Raw genomic sequence first — 17,494 nt, forward strand, 5'->3', positions numbered from 1 at the left:
TCACTCATCAAAGAAATGCAAATTAAAATAAGTTTATTTTTCATGACTAATACGACATAATGTCAGGAAGTTTTTAGCCTTAAGAAAGAACAATGGGGCCAGATTTAATTCTAGGAAGTACAGAGAGGTATATGTATATAAAGAAGGATTTTATCTCAGTACTGCTTCCAACTATTCCCCAAGCTAAATGTCTATTCCAATATGAGACTCATCAAGTCAATTATGGTATTAACATACAGTGGAATACTCTACATATGCTAAAAAATAAAGAAGAGCTATATTTCTAACAAGGAAAGAAGTTATTAAATGAAAAATGCATACTGCAGAATTATAGGTGCACTAAAATCTATTTAGATAGAAAAAAGTGGTAGGTATAATAATTGTGTATATATAAGAGAGGTAAAGATGGGGGCAGGGAGACTGATTATCATGATATACAAGTTGTTAAATATGGTTTTCTCTGGAGAGTGGGAGAGGACACAACTTTTACTCACTTCTGTAATCTTTAAATTCTCGCAATGGGTAATCACTAGATTTTATTGAAAAATAAAGATCTTTAAAAAGCAAATTTTTACAAACTTGAAAGGTAACTTGATAGTATCCAAACAAATTTTAAATGTACAAAATCTTCAACTAAGCACCCTACTCTAAAAAATACATGCAAATGTACACTAAGGAATGATACAATGATATTCGTTGTAACACAGATCATAATATCAAAATAATGGAAAACTAAACATCCAATAATTTCAAGAAAATTAAGTAATTTATTGGCATTATGGAACATTGTGATGCCTGTAGATAGAATAATATGAATAAAAATTCCTAGAAGAAAATAAGATACATAAACAAAATAATACCTAACTTTATCACTCATCAAAGAAATGCAAATTAAATGCATGATGTACTGACATCAAACTATCTGGGACATGTATGTGGAAAAAATTGCAGAAAAGGAAGAATAACAGTTTTGCACAGGAAAATCACATTACATTTATATATACACAAACATATATAGAATATTAAATTACAAGCTACTAGGGAGGTAATTTGAGAACAAGGCAAATGGAATTCATAGGAGAAACAGATGACTTATGCATTATATTCTTTTATAGAGTTTGAATTTTAAAAAAGAAACATGCTACTTTTTTAAAAAGTAAAGATTACAAAAATGTTAATGTGTTTAAATATGAGGTAGTTGTAATTTAAAGATAACTTACTTTATATTATTTTGGGAAGTAAGCTATATTTCTATAACACAATTAACTGTTTCATAAATCTGCTACTAGGTTTTAAGATATCACATTTTAGTAGAGTGGCATTCTGATAAAAGAAAAAATATGCATGTATTTATATAACCAACCACATATAAAATATTGAGAATACAAATACATATTTATGCAATATAAAAATAAAATGGATCAGACTTATCAGACTTTTTTCAAACCAGAAAGACTTTCATACCAGGTTCATGAGCCAGAGCACGTTGAAGAACTTTTTCTGCTTTGTCATACCATTTCAATTTTAATAAGAGCTCAGCCAGGTCATAGCAAAGATAATTCTTTTGTCCACTTTTCAGAGCAGTTTCATAGTAAGTGATTGCCTAAACAAAATTCATTTCATTTAAGGGAACAAGACAATGAGAATGGCATTCAAGCACAGCTATTTAACACACTATAGACTTAAAGCATAGGTATAACTAGAAATAACCAGGAAGAATTGTAGGCATATGCCTGCCTGTCAATTAAGTATGCCGTTCTTCTCAGAGACTAGAGCATCACATGAAATAACTAACATTTCTTTTTCTTTCTCTTTTCCTTTTCTTTTTGAGACAGTCTCACTCTGTCACCCAGGCTAGAGTACAGTGGTGCAATCTCAGCTCACTGCAACCTCGGCCTCCCAAGTTCAAGCAATTCTCCTGCCTCAGCCTCCCCAGTAGCTGGCATTACAGGAGCCCACCACCATGCCCAGCTAATTTTTTGTATTTTTTTGTTGAGATGGGGTTTCACCATGTTGGCAAGGCTGGTTTCAAATGCCTGTACTCAAGTGATCCACCCATCTTGGCCTTCCAAAGTGTTAGGATTACAGGTGTGAGCCACCACACCTGACCAACAACTAACATTTCTTATGATAAGTAACTAAAGAATGGTACTTGGCAAATAATTTTTTTACAGGTTTTATGAGGTCAGTGAACCTTATCAAAAGCATACATTTTGCTAGCTGTTGTACATATGGTCAACAATTACCAGGAATAGGGCAAGAATATAACAGTTAAAGAAAAATCTGTTTCCCCTACTGGAAAAAAAAAAAAAAAGAACTCAAAACACATAGCTTGCAAAAACTGGTGCAACAGAAAGAACATTTATCATGTTTTGTTACATAATGAAAGAGATATAAGAATAGCAACTTTACAGTAATTGATTTGATAGCAAGGATTCTAGCTGCATGATGAAGCAAGCTCCAGGGTCCAAATAATCTTCACAAAATGAAGCAATAAAGAATCTGAGATACTTTAACACAAATCCCAGTTCATAAATACAAATTTGGAGTTTACAACCATTAAAGATGCAAATGGTGCTTGCTGAAGCTTCTCGAGAACAGGGTGTGATAAATTTGATGCAACAGACATATTTCAAACAATCAAGTACTTACCATTGAGTAGTTATGAGTTTTGATAAGTGCTTTGCCCATTTTACTTGCCAATGTCCCATCTTTCGGGTTCTGATTTAATGCTTGCTCGTATGCTACTATGGCTTCTTCAGGCTAATATTGCCAGACACAAAAAATAAGCAATAAAAAATAGCATAACTGGGTCCCATTAAAGGGCAACATTTCTATAATTAAGCTCTACAGTTGGAAGATTACATAAGACTAAGCATATATTAAAGCACAGGAACTTTAACAATTTCAAAAAGGTGATAAATGAGAAGGGCAGGTATGGGTAGGTATAATTTATTAGTATAATTCTACCCATATTAATTGTGCTCTTATCTATATAAATAACAGTATGTGAACTAAGAGACACCATCTTGACTGTTCATTTCCAGAAGTCATTATAACCGCCAGTTATAGAGGGCTGGAGGATTGGTTCCCTTTGAAGAAAACACCATCTTAGTCTGTAGCTCCCTTTATCTTTTGGTAAAAAGAAGAAGATTCCTAACATACTTCTGGTATCACCTCTACTTTTTTTTTGGGGGGGGATGGAGTTTTTCTCTGTCGCCCAGGATGGAGTGCATGGCGCAATCCTGGCTCACTGCAACCTCCACTTCCCAGGTTCAAGCAATTCTCCTGCCTCAGCCTTCTCAATAGCTGGGACTACAGGCACGGCTAATTTTTTGTATTTTTAGTAGCGATGGGGTTTCACCATGTTGGCCAGGCTGGTCTGGAACTCCTGACCTCAAGTGATACGCCCGCCTTGGCCTCCCAAAGTGCTGGGATTACAGGTATGAGCTACCGCACCCAGCCTCATCTCTATTTCAAATAACAATAGTGCTGAATTTCTGCATCAACTTAAAAGAGAAAAATCAATTTTTTAAAATTGTAATGGATATCTCCCTTTTATTGTGATGACTGGATCTTCAAATATTAAACATTATTTTTAAAAACATCATTTTAATAGGAAGTTGTACTCATCACAAATAATTTTTTAAAAATTGCAGTTCAGTAACATCAGAAATTTTACCTCTAGAATATTCATGTATGCATCACCGAGGAGAAGAAAAGACCGAGGGTTAGCCATTCGTTCAGCCATTTCTCTGGAAATCAGACCAACACTACTTAGTATATTGAATACAGATATCTTCTTCCAAAAATAAAATAAAATAAAAAATAAGCTCACTTATTTCAGTTAGCCAGTAGCCTTCAGAGTATCTCTATATATCCAACAGTGTAATATTATAAAAACCTCATGCATACCCACACCCAAATTGTTTATGCTAGATCAATTATTTCTGTCACTGAATCTTTCCATTTTCTGAAATGCAGGTAACCGAGTACAGATAGATAGTAAATATCTAAGTTCTCCTTGTCTGGACCTATACATTTTGCTATGTTTACTTCTGAAATGATGTGGGAGTGAAGGTACCAAAAAAACGATGGGAGAATAAAATTTTACTGTCCTCCTATGCATCTTGAGCTCTGATACTCATGGCATAAATTATATGCTGAAATAAGTTACCTTAAAAAAATACAAAGTCTTTTATTTCAGTATTTGTTGCTTACATTTGACCTGAAAACGTAGACTACTAAAGGTCATATTACCAAAGTTATTGAAATAACAACGTGGTGTTAAGTCTTTAACATAGAGTACTTCATCTAATTGGTCCAAACATTCTTGAAAATTATCTCGGTTTTATAGATGATGTTAAGAGTTGCAGCTGATGTGTCAGATCTTCATGAAACAAAATCTATGCTTTTAACTATTACATTATGCTACATCAAAAATAAGTCAACCCTATTTTGAATTATTTTCATATCATTAGAGATGACAGTGATGATCTTTTGGAAATACCTTAGAAAATACAATCTAGGAACTCCAGTCCATCCATCTAAACATGCAGTGCTGTTCAGTTTCTTTGAATCACTCAGCATTTAAAAGAATCTCAGCAACTTTTTGAGTCTGATGTAATATAGGTGAACCAATACTGAATTACTTCATCAACAGTTTACTATGATCTCAAGAGCTAAAAATGTTAATTTTCTCTTACACAGAGTGTATGCTTCTATGTTTACCCTTCTGTTTGGGGAGAAGAGGAAGAGCAATCTCTCTCTTTCTCCGTGTGTGTGTGTGTGTGTTGTGTATCTCTATAACTCATAAGGGCATCAGTGTGACATACTTTTAAGGTCATGCTCTTTCACCAAGAAAATATCTGTAACCCACATCTTAGCATGGTACATACTAAAATAATTTTTTTCTACAACTACTATATTAATAAATATGCCTGCCTGTCCTCTGGATTACTGTTACATTACATGATGCTGTTAAGTTATTAGAATACAGGGTACACTTTCCCTTCTCAAACAGGAAGATCTAGGGTCTAAAAATAATATTTGATAAGGAGAGCTGAGAAACTACAGTAAGCCAGTTTGAAGGAATCATAATTATGTTTTAGGGAGAGTGAACAACTTGGTTAGAGTGATTGTGGTTGGTGGCAGAAGGAATCAAGACCACATTCAGAAAACGATCTGTAAAGTATTTGCAAAGCAGTTGAAGAAAGTAAAAAAAAAAAGAAAAAAAAAATCGGGAATCAATATTAGTGGCTAAATGTGTCAAAATATAATGGGTTGAGACAATTACTTACCTAAAACAAGTGATATATAACATTTTATCTTTTCTGTGCTTCAGATAAATATCTGCCATTTTTTCTCTGGCCTCTATAAAATAAGGCTGTTCGGCTGTAACATTTTGAAGGATGCTTAAAGCCCGTTCAATATCTCCTTGGGCTAGAGCTAGGTCTGCATTAGCAATGGTAACCCGCACTTCTTCAGATGTTCCAGAAAATTCATGGATGGCATCTTGTAAAACTTTGGCTGCCTCATGCTGTAAAGATGAAATTAAAATATCATTCTTCCAAAATAGTGAACAAATAACACTAGAAAGAGAGATTTTCTCATAACGCAGAATAAATGCTAGTACATTTATAATATTTATGAAATAAATTAATAGAATTTTCTGAAACCTCAAAAATTTAAAACTAAACCCATGACCAAAATCAGATGAGGCTGTAAATACTGTTAGCTAGATAAATGTTTTCACATGTAGGACAACAGTAGCTGCTACAGAGGGTCACTGCTACTATATTAATGAGCACTTACTTAGCATCCAGCATTGTATAATGAAGAGCTGTACACACTGGGTCTTCATTAAGTGGCAGATTACTTTATTCCCTCCACCAGAACAATATTGTTGCTACACTTTAGGTGAATATTCTACCTTATTTCCAAATGTGTACCTTGATGAATCGAAAATGTCATTTAAGAGTCATCTCAACTTCATAGATTATAAGAATTCCAGAAATGTTAAAATGTAATTTAAGTGTACCTTAGAATCAACTATATAGGATATAATTGGCCTTACTTGTTCAATGTACTTTAAGTTAATTAGTAAAACAGAAATTCTTTCACACCTGTAATTCCAGCACTTTGGGAGGCCGAGCTGGGTGGTTCACTTGAGCCCAGGAGTTTGAGACCATCCTGCATAATGTAGGGAGACTCTCTACAAAATATTTTAAAAACTAGCTGGGCATGGCCCAGCTACCTGAGAGGCTGAGATGGGAAAATCCCTTGGGCCCAGGAGGTTGCAGTGAGCTATTATTGTACCACTGCATGCCAGCCGAGGAGACAGAGTGAGACCTTATCACTAAAAAACACAATAAATAAATGGAAATTCTTTGTGATCTGGCAAATATTTAGAAATACAGCCTTCTTAATTTTCATTAAAATATGAAAAATAAGTGATTAGCAAGTGCTGCAACCTAAAACAACTGATACAAATGACTTTGAGTTCCTCATTTTCTACAAAGTTTAATTCTCCCAGAATTACTTTCTATCTTATCTGTATATATTATTATTTTTTAAAATATCTGACTTTATAATATTCCTATGAGCATTCATTCAAGTATTTATTTTGTTTCCTCATCTACTAGAATTTCAGGTTGGTACTTTCTTTTTATTTCAGTAGTTCTAGAGTGTGCATAAATGTGTGTTTGTGTATATGGGTGTAAGTCTTTTTAGGGATTCATAGGATTATAACTGCATTATATTATTACATTCACAGTAACCAAGAGAGTTGTACATCATGTTATTATGTTCCATTGTAGTCAACATGAGCACACTGATACTTTAGGTCACCCGGGAGCAAATTATGTTTAACTTTCAGGGGCTTACGGGAAGTTTATGTTTTAGTACAAGGTAACGCAAAATAAATTTTTCTAAAGTTTACCACTTGGTCAAGGGAATACATTTAGCTTTTCATTTCTTTCTTTCTTTTTTTTTTTTTTGAGATGGTGTCTCGTTCTGTCACCCAGGCTGGAGTGCAGTGGCGTGATCTTGGCTCACTGCAACCTCCGCCTCCTAGGTTCAAGCGATTCTCCTGCCTCACTCAGCCTCCCGAGCAGCTGCAACTACAGGCACATACTACCACGTCCAGCTAATTTTTGTGTATTTTTAGTAGAGACAGGGTTTCACCATATTGGCCAGGCTGGTTCAAACTCCTGACCTCAGATGATTCACCCAACTCGGCCTCCCAAAGTGCTGGGATTACAGGTGTGAGCCACCGTGCCCAGCCAGCTTTTCATTTTCTACCAATATATATGTTAGAATAAGAAAGTTCACATCTGAGCCCTTAAATTAAAACTTGACCTACCTGCTCTCCATTTAAGCGGTGAAGCTCTATTAATTCAAGAAAGATCGATAAACGATGGCTTGTATCAACTTCAGTTTTTCTGTCTTTTGATTTTGTGGAAGCTCCAATTCTTTTCATTCCTGGTAAACTCATTGCCATGTGCAGTGTTTTAATTGCATCTGCTATTTCTCCCATTTTCTTTTGTGACTGAGCTTTTATCAAATGATATAAAGGATATTCTCTCACCTGAAAAATAATATTTAATAATATTTCCTTGGAGTGCCTACAACATCAACACATAATTTACAATCCATCAAACATTAAAATAATGAGATCACTGAGAATAGTCCATCTTTGATTGTATGCATGAAGTCTATCTCTGCCCTCTTATTAACTCTCTGATTATTTATCATATTAAATTGGATTCAGGAAAATTGCTTCTCCCTGCATCCTTTGAGATGACAAAGAGGTTGATTACATATTTCTCCTGTGACAGAAAAGAAAGTGTAAACAAGGTTTATAAGGCTAGCAAATACATTCTAAGAGATTACTTGAATTTTCAGGAAAGGAATTTCTTTATCCGGCACTTGTAGGACTGATACAAAGTTATTAGATTTCTAGAAACACTATTTTTTCCCTTTTTTAAATTTGAAGATTAAAAGTTTCAGGACATTTTAACGAAGCATTGACCTTCCCCTTTGACACTACTCCTAAATATATAGTTCTAAAGCTTCCATCAAAGTCGGCTATCAACACTATATACAGAAAACATAAGAGAATGATAACATGAGTTGGGAAAAAGAAGTAAAAGGGAAGGACAGGACCCAGAATGAGGTGACATGGCAGTCACCTAGCAATTAGGAAGTCTATAATCCTTCTGATGCTGAAGTTCTCAACCTTAGGCAGCCTGGACATTTGCTTACAGAGCTTCATGTGAGACTCACACTCGTGCTCCTTCCTCGGAGAATTTGACTCAGTAGAGGTGTGGCACCAGCACTGGGGCTCTGACATACCCCTAGTCTTGAAAACCACTATCCTAAGAAGCAAGTGATATTTTCTGCAAATCTTAATTAGGATTCTCTAATTCACTGAAGGGTTCTCCCTTAACAGGGTTCATGACCCTGTGAAGCAAAGCAAAAGCTATAAGAGCTCCTTCATGACTCGAGGTAATACAGGAAGCAACTGAACCTAGGATTTTCCCTAACGTTGAGGGGATACTGGATGTAACACATAATATCTGGGATAGAAATGTACTGTGTTTATATCCTCAAACCACAAGATTACTTTCCAAATGACAAGATGTTCTTTCACAATGAATCCAAAAAGAAGTTATTAAAAACTAAGGCCCAAGAAATAAACAATTATTATCTTTATACATACAAATATTTGACATAAGGATCTAGAGTTTATCATCATTTTTATATACCTTCATTACTGCATTTAATTCTCATTGTAACAGCAGAGTAATAGTAAGCGAGTTTTACAGAAAAGAAAACTGAGGCTCAGAGAGAAGTGAAAGACCAGACATTAACCTCAGGATTTTTGTCACCAAGTCCACACAGTTTTTTATCCATACCTGTGTTGCCTCAATTTTTCCTTCTACTGTTTGTGAGTTCAATTTTTTTTCCATTAAACATGCAACTGTTAGCAAAATACTACAGGCTAAAACACAAAATACTTGAATATGTAAGCTTTCAAGGAGGGTGACATGTCTTATCCACTTCAGTCTGGAATACTTACCTTAAAATCATAGCTCAGACAAAGTTCAAGAGACTGAGAACACAATTTGACTTTTTCTTGAGACAAGTAAACCTGAGCTAGCAGCAGATGAGCATCAGCATAAGAGGGATTGTGTTCTAAGCAATGCTGAAGGTTATTAAAAGCTGCTTCAATATCACCTAATAAGAAAAACAGTGCATTGTTATAATTCAAATGATTAAGAAATGGAGATCTGAGAGGCAAGAGGAAAAAGACTGTTTAGTTTACGGAGAGCCCTAGTGTTTGTAAACTTAAAGTTTGCTGTTCATAGGCCATGCCATGGTTTAATTCCATCTGCACTAGTTAGCTTCCTTCTAGTCCACATGAATGAATACACCTGCAAGTCAGGCAAGCCCTTGATCCTAACGAGCAAGCCAGGGAAAGCAGGAAAGGATGAGAGCCAAGCACTGGCGTTACTGAGAGGTCAATAAATCGACCTTTATTTTCCTTGTCAAAAAAAAAAAAAGGTTTTATTTATAATTTCATTAAAATAAATTATGCATAACAAAGACATTTCATTTAAGTAGCTAGAATTTTGTAATGTCACTTACATTAACAAAGAGCATATTAGTCTAGTAATCATTCTTGGTCAAAAATTCTATTACTACTACACATAAAATAACAAAAAAGGCCTAAGGATATACTTCAGAGATTCAGAAATATGAGTTATAGATTTAAAATACCTTTAAATACCAACTGAAATAATGCCAGTTATATATCTGGGAGTCTTAAAATAGAAGGAAATAAGATTAAAGTGACAGGAATCGAGGAATTGACCTTGGGCTGACAGACGTGGTAAGAAGAGGCTCTTCAGAGGAAAACATTGCATTGATTCTAAGTCTTAGAAGTTTCTCATGATGTAACCCACACTGATCTGCACTTACTCACCTCATAAATGGGCCTTAAGAAGATGTAAGTAGAACAACTCCCCATTCAACCTTGCTAGGAGAATGGGGGAAGAAGACAGCCTAAATGATTTTCTGTTGAATTATGCCCCTTTTCCTCACCTGATGTCAGCAAAATAAGGCTCAACTTACTGGTAATAGAAATGCACTAAGACTGAAAATGTTCTTCTCAGAGACGGAGGATTAACAGAAAACTAACTGGCTGAGAGAGCATAATAACTTACTAAACACAGCATCAAAGTTTAGCAATCAAACGTCAAGCATAATTAACAATGCTAGATTCTTTATTGTGATACAATCCAACGCTCAAAACTGCACAGGTGAAAAAAAGAAAAGTTAGGCATAATAAATTTGTGTGAAAATTATCTTAGGAAGGAGAAGGCTTAAGGTGATAATTTGAAGAAAGAGGTTGTACTAACAGGAGAAAGTGCATAGAGAATTAGGGTTTGCAAGTAAGAGACTGAAGAAAATGAGTACTGTATGAGTAACAGAAATGAGAATCTTGTTTCTTTTAAGGGTGAGGAGATGGATATGTAGGGTAGGAAACTAAATATTTAAAATATTTAAAAATATTTTAAATATTTAGAAGCATACTATTTAAATATGAGAAGTGGGTCATTACTGTTGAGGAAAACAGACCACGTCTCCAGAGATCAACACCAACATCACATTCTTTCTAAGAGCAGTCCAATTTCCCTTGAGTGAAACTGAAGGACATTTCAGTCCTGTGTATCTGTCTTTGTCAGAGTTCTATGTAATAAAGCATTTGGCTGGCGTTTGTCTTGGGTTCCTGGAAGGAGTCTCTAACTCTTGGAATTTCCCTCATGTTAGGGATGTCTGCATTTATTACTCTTCATGGATCCTGATAGTTTGTCCTAACGAGGAGACTCATGGTACGCCCCTAGATAGTTTATGCTAAAGGTAAGACTTGAAATGGGGGCTGGCTGTGCCAGAAAGACCAACCCTGTGATTAGCGGGTTGGGGCTTAGAGCCACATTATTAGTCGGTGGGGACTGGAGTTTGAATTCAATAATATGGACAATGATTTAATCCATGTCTACTTAATGAAATCCCAGTAAAAGCTATGGACACCAAACCTTGGTGAGCTTCCCTGGATGCTAATACTCTGATTGTCACACATCGACATGTCAGGAAGTGATATCTCCTGACTCCATGGGGAGAGGACAATGGAAGCTTTACATTTAGGACCCTATCAGACCTCACCCTGTGCATCTTTCCCTGTTGCTGATTTGGGTTAGTATCCTGTTGCTACACTAAAACTGTAATTTTAAGCCTAGTGCTTTCTTGAGTTCTGTAATTCATTCTAGTAAATTAATGAAACTGAGGGACTTCCACATTTGCAACTAGTCAAAAGCACAGGAGGCTCTAGGAATGCCCAAATCTGTGGCTGGTGTCTGAAGTGAGGGCAGTTTTATGGAAGACTGTGCCCTTAACCTGTGATGTTTGGCCCAACTCCAACTAGTTGGTGTCAAAAGTCATTTCAGTTGGCAATTTAGCAAAAATACTACTATTTAGACACATGCTAGCAGTATTTCACATGATTTAAGGGTGCTCTTCCTTTTTTTAACTTTTGGTTACTAGAAATTGTATTTTTTATTTCAATAGGTTTTTGGGGAACAGGCGGTATTTGGTTACATGAATAAGTTATTTGGTGGTGATTTCTGAAATTCTGGTGCACTCATCACCCAGTCACTGTATCCAATGTATACAGTCTTTTATCCCTCCCTCACTCTCTTCCTGCCCTTTCCCCTAAGTCCCCAAAGTCCACTGTATCATTCTTATGTAAGACTGTTCTTAAAAATGGGATTAATGTAAGAAATTTTCATGACTAGAGACTTTAACGATTAAGTATTGCTAGATTATGACTTATTCATATAAATTTTCACAATATAAAATAAACACTTAATAAATTATAGGAATCAAAGTCCCAGTCTAATTATATAGTGGGTGATACCCCTTCCAATTAGGAGAAAAGCTGAAATATCCTGTGGTTTAATGGTACAATTCAATCAGAAGGTATTAGTATCACTTCTTACAACTGAAATATTTTAGAGGTAAAACAACCCTCTGACATCATCTAAATGTTTTTAACAATTAAAACAGAAGTCTGTAATTTCCACAATCTATAAGGAATCCAAACAAATCATCAAGAAAAAAATAATTCCATTGAAAAGTGGGCAAATGACATGAATAGACATTTCCCAAAAGAAGATACACAGATGGCCAGCAAACATTTAAAAAAATGCTCAACACTGCTGATCATCAGGGAAATGTAAATTAAAACTATAGTTAGGGACCACCTTACCACAGCCAGAACAGCCACTATTACAAAGGCAAAAAAAAAAAAAAAGACGTTGGCATGGCATGGATGTGGTCAAAGGGAGCGCTTATACATTGCTGGTGGGAATGTAAATTAGTACAACCTCTTTGGAGAATAGTATGAAGATTTCTCAAAGAACTAAAAGTAGATTTACCATTCAATCCAGCAATCCCACTACTAGATATCTATCCAAAGGAAAAGAAGTCATCATATCAAAAAGTCACCTGCACGTGTATGTTTATTGCAGTACAATTCATAACTGCAAAGATATAGAACCAACATAAGTGCCTATCAACCGATGAGTGGATAAAGAAAATGTGGTATGTATACACCATAGAATACTACTTAGCTGCAAAAAAAAAGAGAAAGAAATAATGTGTTTTATAGCAACCTGGATGGAACTGGAGGCCATTACTCTAAATAAAGTAACTGAGGAATGGAAAACCAAATACTGTTATGTTCTCACTTATAAGTAGTAGCTAAGCTATGGGTATAAAGGCAAACAGAGTGATATAGTGGACTTTGGAGACTTAGAAGAGGCAGGATGGGAAGAGGGTGTGAGATAGAAAGCTTCATATTGGGTACAATGTACACTACTCGCATGATGGGTGCACTAAAATTCCAGACTTCAGCACTATACAATTCATCCATGTAAGCAAAACTATTTGTACCCAACACAAATAAAAAATTGAAGTAAAAAATTAAAAAATAAAGAAAACAGAGGTCCAAAGAAGCAGTAAAGGCAATCTTATCACTCCATTATATAACAGGAAATAACTTTATGAAAAAACCTTTTAAGCTGGTTTCTGCTCTTACAGTTTTACAAACTTTATTTACTTTTATAGCATTCAGTTGGCAAAGGTACATATAGACAAGCATGATATGATGGTCTTTTTAAATTTTTATTTAATTTTTATTTTTTTGAGACGGAGTCTTGCTCTGTCGCCCAGGCTGGAGTGCAGTGGCTGGATCTCAGCTCACTGCAAGCTCCGCCTCCCGGGTTCAGGCCATTCTCCTGCCTCAGCCTCCCGAGTAGCTGGGACTATAAGCGCCCGCCACTATGCCTCGCTAATTTTTTGCATTTTCAGTAGAGACGGGGTTTCACCATGTTAGCCAGATGGTCTCGATCTCCTGACCTCGTCCTCGTGATTTGCCCACCTCTGCCTCCCAAAGTGCTGGGATTACAGGCGTGAGCCACCGCGCCAGGCTCGGTCTTTTTTTTTTTTCTTTTTTTGGAGACAGGGTCTCACTCCCCTCACCCACACTGAAGTGCAGTGGCATGATCCTGGCTCACTGCAGCCTCAACCTCTCTGGGCTCAGGTGATCCTCCCATTTCAGCCTTCTGAGTAGCTGGGACTACAGGCACGTGCCACCAAGCCCAGCTAATTTTTGTATTTTTTTTGTAGAGATGAGGTTTCACCATGTTGCCCAGGCTGGACTTGAACTCCCAGGCTCAAGTAATCTGCTCACTTTGGCCTCCCAAAGTGCTGGGATTACAGGTGTGAGCCACTGTGCCCAGCCATGATGGTCTATTTCTATGTGTAAAGTCATGTATTTGTCTGTGTCTTAGAAAACTAAGGTTATAACTGAGTCATTTTTATTTTAAGCTATCCATACCTATTCACAGAAACTAAACAAGAATTACTCAGTACTTTTCATTAGGGCCTGAAATCTGGCAAATGTTGCATTTGGTTATATCAGTAAGAACACAACCATGGATTAATGACTGTAAAATCTTACTGCTAGTCTCCAGTAATTTCTGACAGACTTTTCTTAAAGTGGTACAACTGCATTTTCCCAGCAATTCACTTAAGCCACACAAGTTTATAGTAATTTTTAAAGGATTAAATAGTAAGTTATGCAATTCTATTTTGGATTAAAATTACTTATCTATGCATATACAAAATGTACATTTTATGTGACTATTCTCTATATATACAGAGTGATTAATTTATTCACACTTGTTTTTATCAACATCAGAATAAAAAGGTTAAAAGTTTTTAAGGTATACTCTACCTGACAAATATTTCACTTTTGCTATTAAGAAGACAGTTTGCAGAAGACCTGGAACAGTTCTTACTACAGTCTCCAGAACTGAGACACAACGCCTGAGAAGTGGACAAAGAGGTTGCCCAGGACTTGCAGGCTAAACAAAACAAATCAGCAGATCATTTTATAAGTGTAAAATAATATTTAGCTAAAAATAAACATATATTAATTTTAGTATAACTAACCAAACTATACATATTTTTCTAAACTTTCTTTGATTTCACTTATTTCATAATAATTTTACTATGACTTAACTAATACTAATTTATTTCCCTGGGATCTATGAACAGACAATACAAATAATGGCTCTTATTCAGCAAAATAATTATGAAACTACTATACAATTACTAAATGGATAACATATCAAGTGAGTATATCTGTTCAAAAGTTTTATCAGAGAAATATATCTGTTAAAGGAAAGATAACTGAGAGGTAGAGTTTCTTGCTAGAATTGACACAGTCAAGGCAGTAAGTGTTCAAATTCTAGATGTGCCTTGTGATTTGCTCAATTCAATTACTCTCATTATCCCCTAGAGTACTGTGAAGCCAGTTTTTAAAGAATTCAGATTTCCCCCACTGGTAAACAGAAGGTAGAACACTCACTATGCTAAACTAAATGTCTCATACCTTTACATTCCCCAGTTTTCAGCCTGGCATGTTTTAGACCCTCAAAGTTTTCCTTTCAATTAATAATGAGTATGATAATTAAAGTGATACGAGAACACTGCTTTATTCTTTTCACTGTTTCTTATTCTTATAATGGCTGTCTACCCAACCAACCTTTATCCAATGGTCATCCAATCACAAATTTAGTACTGTGATATCAGAATTTAAATATAAAATGTTCATCCCTCCTGCTTTGCCTTGCTATGGCTGTTTCTTTATATGAGGCTGATCCTCTCTACCCCATGCCCCCTGACACATAAAGATCTTTAACTGGACTGTGCCTTCTTATGGAAAATCACTCCTATAATGAGCCATTATTACTAACAAGAAAGTGCTACAACTTACACACACACAATGTATCGCTCAAAAAGATAATCAGAATATGACTACTATTGCCTAGAATACTTCAATTTCTTTAAATTCTTCACATATAATCTATATAATAAAATTTAACACTCTATAATACCTATACAGTTCTACTGGTAGTTTCATATTTAGTTTTGCTTCTTTTATAGGCCTAAGGGTTTTTATATGTCTTGAAGGTAAGATTTTTATGCTTCTTTGCACAATAACAGATACACAGCAAATAGTTTAAAAATATGTATTTTTTTCAGCCTAAGTAAAAATAGTGAAAGTGTAAGTGATGGTGAGGTTCTGATAATGTTCTTTACCACCTGCTAAGAATGAGTTATTGAGAACCATCATTTTACTGCAAACAATTTCAATGTGCAATCATAGAAAAAATAGTTATGCAGACAATCTTTAAGATATCATTTGTTCAACTAAAATTCTAAACAAAACTATGTCTATAAAAGGGTCAAAGAAGTAGAAACAGAGCTAAAGAGACAATTCTGCCTTTCTCCTATTTCCCTATGAAAACAGAATTACATATGCTGATTACTTTCTATCATGCTGGTAAAGGAAAACAGAATTTCCTGGTAAAGAAAAATAGGATGTCTAGTTGAACTAGAGACCCAACTACCACTTAATGCATTATTTCTTGTTCTATTACAGTTTATTCTCAGCACATTTGATAGAGAAATCCATTAAAACATTGGGTTAAAGTGTTGACTTGGATCATGCTGGAAGCCTTTTGGTGACTCCCCATTGTATCCCATTGTACTCAGAATTAAAGCCAAAGAAGTTATAAGAACTGCTATGGCCCTACCTGGGCTGGTCTCCTGTGGGATAACCTCATCTCTAACTACTCTCCTCCTCACCCTGCCCCAGCCACATTTGTCTCCTCATGTCCCTTTGGGCTTCTGTACCAGCTGCTCCCATTGTCTGAAACACTCTACCATATTTTCACATGTTCTGTGATGGTTAATACTGTCAACTTGATTGTACTGAAGTCTTGATCCTGGGTGTGTCTGTGAGGATATTGCCAAAGGAGATTAACATTTGAGCCAATAGGCTGAGAAAGGCAGACCCACCCTTCATTTGGGTGGGCACTGTCTAATTAGCTGCCAGCATGGCCAGAATATAAAGCAGGGAGAAAAACATGAAAAGACTAGACAGGCTTAACCTCCAAGTCTACATCTTTCTCTCATGCTGGATGCTTCCTGCCCTTGAACATCGGACTCCAACTTCTTCAGCTTTGGGACTTGGACTGGCTTCTTTGCTCCCCAGCTTACAGACAGCCTACTGTGGGACAATGTGATCGTGTGAGTTAATACTCCTTAATAAACTCCCATATGTATATAAGGAGTATATATATAAACTCCCATATATATACACACACATACTATTATATACACTATTCATTTTATATATATATATCCTATTAGTTTTATATATATATATATACACACACACACACACCCTATTTTTAAGTCTTTGTTCAGATCTTACCCTCTTCATGAGGCCTATCCTGACCACTGTATCTAAAATCACCATCATCCCACCATGCTGTATTATTTTCTCCTGTCATTTTCTAAACATAGTATACAATTGACTTAGTTATATTATCTGCCTCCTCCCATTGGAATACATGCCTCAGGGGAAAGGAATGTAGTTTGTTTTACATGGGTATTTCCCCAGCTCCAAGTAGAGTGCTAGGTACTCTGTAAACATTTGTAGAATGAATCCTGAATACTAGATTAATACTGAAAAAAATGTATTCCAACTTCTAAGCAAGTGAAATGGATTATGACTGGGGAGTCTAAGGTCAATCCCAGGTATAATTCTATGAGGGTTTAAGTTTAAAAAATAAATAGCAATGAAAGCCTAGAAAAGGACATGATAATCGAAAAGGCTATATGGGTTCCCTAAGGGAAGGTCATTTTCCTTATTTCCCATGTTAACACAGTTACCAAAGCTGTAGATCAGGGAGAATGCTAAGAAGTTTGCTTTCAGCAATGGAATGCTTGATAGTACCTGCCCTGATATCCCTGTGTTGAATGTGAGCTGAATACAGTAAAGTTAGGACATCTG

The 17,494-nt window shown here is 35.7% G+C and overlaps 1 protein-coding gene across 1 annotated transcript in view; it reads right to left on the reverse strand.

Moving 5' to 3' along the window:
• Nucleotides 1–17,494, reverse strand: part of TTC21B (tetratricopeptide repeat domain 21B) — an 83,917-nt gene that overhangs the window by 38,719 nt on the left and 27,704 nt on the right. Inside the window, exons 12-18 of the mRNA XM_011958028.1 lie at nucleotides 14,363–14,492; nucleotides 9,083–9,240; nucleotides 7,364–7,588; nucleotides 5,301–5,539; nucleotides 3,683–3,755; nucleotides 2,653–2,763; nucleotides 1,465–1,603 (exon numbers count right to left, since the gene is read on the reverse strand). Coding sequence (XP_011813418.1) covers nucleotides 1,465–1,603; nucleotides 2,653–2,763; nucleotides 3,683–3,755; nucleotides 5,301–5,539; nucleotides 7,364–7,588; nucleotides 9,083–9,240; nucleotides 14,363–14,492 — 1,075 coding nt within the window. The remainder of the gene's footprint in view (nucleotides 1–1,464; nucleotides 1,604–2,652; nucleotides 2,764–3,682; nucleotides 3,756–5,300; nucleotides 5,540–7,363; nucleotides 7,589–9,082; nucleotides 9,241–14,362; nucleotides 14,493–17,494) is intronic.

This window comes from Colobus angolensis, unplaced genomic scaffold (assembly GCF_000951035.1).
Source record: "Colobus angolensis palliatus isolate OR3802 unplaced genomic scaffold, Cang.pa_1.0 Scaffold456, whole genome shotgun sequence".
NCBI lineage: Eukaryota > Metazoa > Chordata > Mammalia > Primates > Cercopithecidae > Colobus > Colobus angolensis.